This window comes from Theropithecus gelada, chromosome 6 (assembly GCF_003255815.1).
Source record: "Theropithecus gelada isolate Dixy chromosome 6, Tgel_1.0, whole genome shotgun sequence".
NCBI lineage: Eukaryota > Metazoa > Chordata > Mammalia > Primates > Cercopithecidae > Theropithecus > Theropithecus gelada.
Window position 1 is genome coordinate 49,964,457 of NC_037673.1, and position 8,098 is coordinate 49,972,554.

General features: G+C 37.6%; 1 protein-coding gene across 1 annotated transcript in view; it reads left to right on the plus strand.

The window, feature by feature from the left end:
* ITGA2 (integrin subunit alpha 2) overlaps positions 1-6,788 on the plus strand; it is a 109,652-nt gene extending 102,864 nt beyond the window's left edge. The window contains exons 29-30 of the mRNA XM_025389394.1: positions 1,917-2,033; positions 2,491-6,788. Of these exons, the coding sequence (XP_025245179.1) occupies positions 1,917-2,033; positions 2,491-2,571 (198 nt within the window). The 3' untranslated portion in view covers positions 2,572-6,788. The remainder of the gene's footprint in view (positions 1-1,916; positions 2,034-2,490) is intronic.
* The last annotated feature ends 1,310 nt before the right edge of the window (positions 6,789-8,098 follow it).

Sequence of the window (8,098 nt, forward strand, 5' to 3'; positions counted from 1 at the left end):
CTGCCTCTGGTTTAGGAGCCTCAGTGAAAGCCCACACCCTCTCTTCAGAGACTAGGGCCTGGAAAATCAGAAATAGAGCCAAAGGAAATGCGGGCTTCAAATTCAAAATGCTATGAACTTAGCATTGGGGAGAAGTATTATAGATTTTTTTTAAAAGCTCACTTTAGAAAAACAGTGTTCAGACAATATGTGAAACGCCACTGAAAACTGTTTTTAGAAAGCAGTATTAAATATATTAATCGGAAATTCAAATGAACAATTTTAACAAACCCATTAGATTCTTCTTTTATTGGTTTCCTCTGAGCAATACTAATAAATAACAGAAGCCAATTACTAGGTGCAAAAGTAATTGTGGTATCTGCCATTAAAAGTAAAGAAAGGCTGGGAGCATTGGCTCAAACCTGTAATCCCAACACTTTGAGAGGCCGAGGCAGGCGAATCACCTGAGGTTGGGAGTTTGAGACTAGCTTGGTCAACATAGTAAAACCCTATCTCTACTAAAAAGACAAAAATTAGCTGGGTGTGGTGGTGCACACCTGTAATCAAAGCTACTTGGGAGGCTGAGGCAGGAGAATCACTTGAACCTGCGAGGCAGAGGTTGCAGTGAGCTGAGATTGCACCACTGCACGCCATCCTGGATGACAGAGCCAGACTCTATCTCAAAAAAAAAAAAAAAAGTAAAGAAAAAGTATTTTTAATATCAAAGACTGCAATTACTTTTGCACCAGCCTAATATTACTCAGTTGTGTCTATGAAAATTTTTTAATCTAAACATTAATTTGGATAAATTTTTGAATAAGGTATCTAACCTAAATAATAACTTCACATGTTCTAAGTGTCTGTTATATTTATTTGAATCCCTAGCCCACTTAAAAATCTGATCCACAAAATGCTATAGTCATGGGTCCATAGGGATCTGTGGTTCCTTGGGTTAGAAAGCTGTGGAAAAGAGAGAAGAAAGCTTATGACTGCCATTAAGCAGTGAGCTACATGAATTTATCATCACTTTATTCATAAATTCATCAAGCCTTATATTTTAGTTCTTGAAGATACAAATGAAAAGAAATACAGTCGCCAAGGTCAGCTGCAAGTTTAGTGCAGCCCATAAATTATATGACAAAAAGCAGCTCATTTGCCACTGCAATTTAATGTTAAATCAAGTAAATAAAACACATATTATCCCCTTCTTTTGCTTCTACATATAGCTCTTTAGGAATATTTTCTAAAGAGAATGGTTGAGACTCTTTCCCCAATTAATTAAATTTCCCCTAATTAATTAAAAACTGAATATACAGTTTTACTGTTAAAACTCAGGGCAGCCATTCCATTACAGCATCTCAAAGATTGCCAGGAAGCAGACATAAAGAATCCTAAGTAGCCTCAAGGACAACTTTCCCACTGAAAAGGTCAACTTGACCCTTGAGATACTATTTCTACTTTTCCAACAATATCAACTTGGAATGAGGTTTAAGTGAACCTAGTATTTTAGACCCAATACAAAGCTGTGGTTTCATCACCATCAAGTTGGGTTAATGAGTTTCTTTGACTCCTCTCCCCAAAGCTGTTTGCTTTCACTTGATGATGCTTTCACTTGATTTGAATGTATGCTAGAAATGGAAGTTTCTATTTCATAAGTAAAATAAGCATCTGAGATTCTCAGGCATGAAGTAGCCACAAGACAGTGATGTAGTTAAAGGGGGGAAACTAGAAAAGTTGTATTTTTTAGCTGGATGGACTTTGCAGGAGGATTTTCTCTAAAACTGTTCTGCCAGTGTTTGAGATACGCCATCATGAGCAAATCATGTCACCTTCTAGAGCTGTAGACCTTCACTTACAGAACGAGAGAATTGGACTAGACCATCTTCCCACTTTTTGTGTGGTATTAAAATAACTCAACTGTCAACTGACATTTCCAGATTCCCCTGATGATAATGAAACCTGATGAGAAAGCCGAAGTGCCAATAGGAGTTATAATAGGAAGTATAATTGCTGGAATCCTTTTGCTGTTAGCTCTGGTTGCAATTTTATGGAAGGTAAGAAAAGCTTCATATTTTAAAATACAGGGCTCCTGAAGGCCAGCCTTGAATTTGCTTACAAAACATCAACCTCAGGTTTTATATGGTACCTTCTCTATCACAAGGAGAAAAGAAATGCAAGTTTGTTTACAGTTTCTTACTCATGTCATTAAAAACAACCAGTAAGGATTTTATCTTCTTTTAAACTTTCCTTTTATCCAGAGCCCTGCATGTTTTGTTCAGCTTCAAATAAGTAGACGCTGACAAATGTAGCTTTACGCAATGCAGCTGAGCTCTCTAGATAGCTGTTTCCTTCTAGCGGGTGACAGATACCAGGTCATCAGTCTGCACACCTCCCTTCAGAGCCTCAGGGATTCCCAGAGGTGTGTCAGAGGACGTGCGCAGCCAAGGCGGTGGGAGGCACCTTACAAAATAAGCTACGAGTGGTAACATTTTTGAATCATCACCTTTACAGCTCGGCTTCTTCAAAAGAAAATATGAAAAGATGACCAAAAATCCAGATGAGATTGACGAGACCACAGAACTCAATAGCTGAACCAGCAGACCTACCTGCAGTGGGAACTGGCAGCATCCCAGCCAGAGTTTGCTGTTTGCGTGAATGGATTTCTTTTTAAATCCCTTTTTTTTTTTTTTTTTTTAATCATGTCATAGGTAAACTAACCTGGTATTTTAAGAGAAAACTGCAGGTCAGTTTGGCATGAAGATATTGTGGGGGGTTGGGGAGGTGCGGGGAGCGGGTAGGGATATAATGGGTAAAACACTTATTTTATATGATGGGGAAAAAAAGTAATCTTTAAACTGGCTGGCCCAGAGTTTACATTCTAATGTGCATTTTGTCAGAAACATGAAATGCTTCCAAGCATGATAACTTTTAAAGAAAAATATGATACTCTCAGATTTTAAGGGGGAAAACTGTTTTCTTTAAAATACTTGTCTTTAAACAGCAACAACAAAAGCGGAAGTGCCTGATATGTACGTACTTCCACTTGTGTATATTTTAATGACTATTGATGTTAACAAAAACACAGGTTGTTTTTCAATTTATGCTGCTCATCCAAAGTTGCCACAGATGATACTTCTAAGTGATAATTTTATTTATAAACTAGGTAAAGTTTGTTGTTGGTTCCTTTTAGAGCACGGCTGCCCCTTCCACACCCCATCTTGCTCTAATGATCAAAACATGCTTGAATAACTGAGCTTAGAGTATACCTCCTATATGTCCATTTAAGTTAGGAGAGGGGGCGATATAGAGACCAAGGCACAAAATTTTGTTTAAAACCCAGAATATAACATTTAGGTAAAATCCCATCTGCTAGAGGCCCATCCTGTGCCAGAGGAAGGAAAAGGAGGACATTTCCTTTCTCTTTTAGGAGGCACAACAGTTACCTTTTAGGACTTGTTTGGGTGACTGGCAGTAACCTAGTGAATTTCTGAAAGATGAGTATTTCTTTGGCAACCTTCCTCCTCCCTTACTGAACCACTCTCCCACCTCCTGGTGGTCCCATTATTATAGAAGCCCTCTACAGCCTGACTTTCTCTCCAGTGGTCCAAAGTTATCCCCTCCTTTGCCCCTCATCCAAAGTTCCCACTCCTTCAGGACAGCTGCTGTGCATTAGATATTGGGAAAAGTCACCTGTTTAATTTACACACTTGCATGAATTACTGTATATAACCTCCTTACCTTCAGGAAGCTATTTTCATTTAGTGCTAAACAAGTAAGAAAAATAAGCTCGAGTGAATTTCTAAATGTTGGAACGCGAGGGGATGTAAACAATGTAAAGTAAAACATCTCAGGATTTCATGAGAAGTTACAGATGAGGCACTGGAAGCCACCAAATTGGCAGGTGCACCCTCTGTGGCTGTCTTGTTTCTGAAGAACTTAAACTTCCACAAGAAAGAATTTGACCTAGGCAAGTTTGTCCAAAAGGTAGATCCTGAGATGATTTGGTCAGATTGGGATAAGGCCCAGCAATATGCATTTTAACAGGCACCCCAGTCACTAGGATGCAGATGGACCACACTTTGAGAAACATTTCTACTTTTCGCACCTAATTTTCTCTGTTCCTGAGCCCCCACATTCTCTAGGAGAAACTTAGAGGAAAAGGGCACAGACACTACATATTTAAAGCTTTGGACAAGTCCTTGACCTCTATAAACTTCAGAGTCCTCATTATAAAATGGGAAGACTGAGCTGGAGTTCAGCAGTGATGCTTTTAGTTTTAAAAGTCTATGGTCTGGATTTCTATCATACAAATAGACAATCTTCCAAGAATTTGACTTGGAAAAAAATGTCAGAGGAAAACAGGTTATCTGCCCAGGTGCATATGGACGACCTTGACTGCCCTGGCCCAGCCCCTATGTTGGCAGTCCAGGGCTGTCTGTACTGTTTACAGAATTACTTTGTAATTGACAACACAAAACAAAAAAGAAAAGGCATAAAATGCCAGGGTTTTATAGAAAAAATAGCATGGTATTCTCTAGTTAGGTATGCCAGAGTCCAATTCTTGTTATAACAGCTGTGAGAATTCGCTTTGTTCCAACGAAAATTTTATTTAAAAAAAAAAAAAAAAAAAAAAAAAGACTAGAGAAACTAGTGATTAACTTGATAAAGAATATTTAACAGCTAGTGATGCTGGTGTGTGCCTGCAGCTCCAGCTACTTGGGAGACTGAGACAGGAGGATCGCTTGAGTCCAGGAGTTCAAGTCCAGCCTAAGCAACATAGCAAGACCCTGTCTCAAAAAAAATGACTATTTAAAAAAACATTGTGGCTGGGAACAGTGGCTCACACCTGTAATCCCTACACTTTGGGAGGCTGAGGCCAGTGGATCATGAGGTCAGGACTTTGAGACCAGCCTGGCCAATATAGTGAAACCCCATCTCTGCTAATAACACAAAAATTAGCTGGACATAGTGGCAGGTGCTGTAATCCCAGCTACTCGGGAAGCTGACGCAGGAGAATCACTTGAACCTGGGATGCGGAGGCTACAGTGAGCCAAGATCGTGCCACTGCACTCCAGCCTGGGCGACAGGGCAAGACTCCGTTTAAAAAAAAAAAAAAAAGAGTTAGTACTGTATATATAAATATTAGCTTTTCAATGTGCTATACAAAGAATTATAGCACAACCTTCCTTTTATTTTACTCTGTCTCACCTTCTTTAGGTGAGTACTTCCTTAAATAAGTACTAAACATACATATACAGAACTTGAAAGCTTTGGTTAGCCTTGCCTTAGGTAATCAGCCTAGTTTACACTGTTTACAGGGAGCAGTTGAATTACTATAAACCATTAGCCACTTGTCTGTGCACCATTTATCACACCAGGGCAGGGTCTCTCAACCTGGGCACTACTGTCATTTGGGGCCAGGTGATTCTTCCTTGCAGGGAATGTCCTGTACCTTGTAGGACAGCAGCTCTGTCCTATAAGGTATGATGTTTAGCAGCATCCCTGGCCTCTAGCTACTTGGTGCCAGAGCATCCTCCCCCTGCAGTCAGGACAATCAAAAAATGTCTCCAGACATTGTCAGTGCTGGGGGGCAGTATTTCTCAAGCACTTTTAAGCAAAGGTGAGTATTCATACAAGAAATTCAGGGGAAAAACATTTTTTAAATAAAAGCTATGTGTTCCTATTCAACAATATTTTTGCTTTAAAAGTCAGTAGAGGGCATAAAAGATGTCAAATTCAAATTTCCATTTCATAAATGGTATACAGACAAGGTCTATAGAATGTGGTAAAAACTTGACTGCCACACAAGGCTTATAAAATAGTAAGATAGTAAAATAACTTATGAAGAAACTACAGAGATTTAAAATTGTGCATCACTCATTTCAGCAGCAAAATAAGAACTCCTAACTGGACAGAAATTTTTCTAGCTAGCAATGTTATTTTTGTAAAATAGTCATCAAAAATTATCTTCAAAATGTGAAGAGTAAAGAAAATAAAGCCAATTTATTATAGTCACACAAGTGATTATACTAAAAATTGTTACAAAGTGTATAATTTTATAATGTATTTACCTGTCCTGATATATAGCTATAACCCAATATATGAAAATCTCAAAAATTAAGACATCATCATACAGAAGGCAGGATCCCTTAAACTGAGATCCCTGATCCATCTTTCATATTTCAATTTCCACACATAAAACAATTATATAAAAAACTTTGTAGGACTATGCCCTTTTGTGTATGCATACCCATTTTAACCAATTTGAAAAGTTAATTTAAAATCTAGAGGTGAATGAGAAACATGAGGGAAAAGTGTGAAATAAGTGAAAATATTAACTATTTCTTTGAACTCTAAAGACTGAAACTGTAGCCATTATGTAAATATAGTTTCATATGTACCTGTTTATTTTGGCAGATTGTCAAAATATGAATGTATATATTGCATAACTATGTTAGAATTGTGTATATTTTAAAGAAATTGTCTTGGATATTTTCCTTTATACATAATAGATAAGTCTTTGTTCAAATGTGTTTGATGTTTTTGATTAAATATGTTTTGCCTCTTTACTTTCCACAAAAACTATAAAAATAAATGCATGTTTGTACGAAAAGTTGCAGAATTCATTTGATTTACGAGAAACAAAAATTAAATTGTTGTCAACATAAACTAGTTAATAGCTTTTCTCATATACAAGTATAACAAACAGAAAAGTTTCATTAATTGTAAGCCACTCTTTTCATACCACATTATTGAATATTGTTACAATTGTCTGGAAAATAAAGTTATTTTCTTTGGGCTTTTACAAGTTATGTATTTTACTATTTTTATCTTATACATTCACTTTGCTCACATCCAAGACTCAATTTAAGAAGACTGAGGCTATAATTCGCCATAGTTGTCCAGTCTATGTTTCTAGCAGTGACCACTGGATGTTTTGTAGGACTCTTAAACTGCCTTCAAAGTTTTGAGACAGCAGAAAGCATTGTTCCTCAAAGTGTGGCCCATGGACAGACGGTGCTGCATCACCTGAAGCCTATTAAAAACACACATCTCAGGGGCCACTCAAAACTATTCAAGTCAAATTGGAAGTTCTACAGCATCCCCAAGGGATTCATATTGCATTGAAGTTGAGAAGCACTGCTCTAAAGCTCTAAAGCACAACTTACCTCTTGAAATAAAATGTGTGCTTTGAATAGAGAGGGAAAAAAAAAATCAGCCAAACTGCTGCAACATGCAAAAGCAGAGTCATCTGCATAGTTGTTTTTTTTAAAAAAACAGTAGTAAGCAGGAGGGTTTAAATATTTTTAAAGAGCATGCTGAAATAAATGTGCTGAAGTTATAAAATAAGTACACATTGGGCTCACAGACTGCCATCGCTGTACAGATGGCAGAGTAATGCAAAGATGGGGTGGAAAGTGAGTGTGTGCTGCCATAAATAGTGATGCACCAGCATCTCCATTCATGTCTGCAGTGCTGTCTCACATGCCTCCCTGCCCATCGCAGTTGTGTTGAGCCGTCTCTGGAGGGCAGCTCACTGCAGCACAACCATCAATAAGTGCATCTGCTGTATTTCTCACATTCAAATACGATCTTGGAGAGCTGAGTGTGGGAATTGCAGCTACTTGGGAGGCTGAGGCAGGGAGGATCCTTTGAACCCAGGAGTTCAAGGCCAGCAACATAATGAGACTCCCCCTCCGCCATCTCTTAAAAAAATAAAATGTTACAGAAAAAGAGCACTACATTTTATTTCTTTTTCACAGAGCAGGTTAGGAAATGCTGTCAAAAGACCTGTATTAAAGCAATCATTTTGTCCCATAGAATTAACTGGAAAATAATTGTACACTTACTTTTTAAAAAGTACTTTTATTTATTCTACATCACTTGTTAAAAACTACAAATTGCATTTTTAAAAACTCCTTCCTCATCATCATCTTTTAATATTTTTAAAGTGTCAAAGATTGGACATCATCTTACACAAAATCAGGGCCTAATTTTCATTTAGGAACCACTACAGCCTGACTTTAAAGAAAACGGCTACTAAACTGAACTTTTGATTCTATGCAAAATTAAATCTAAGACTCAAGTTGCTAAACGCAACTTTACTGTAACTTTTACT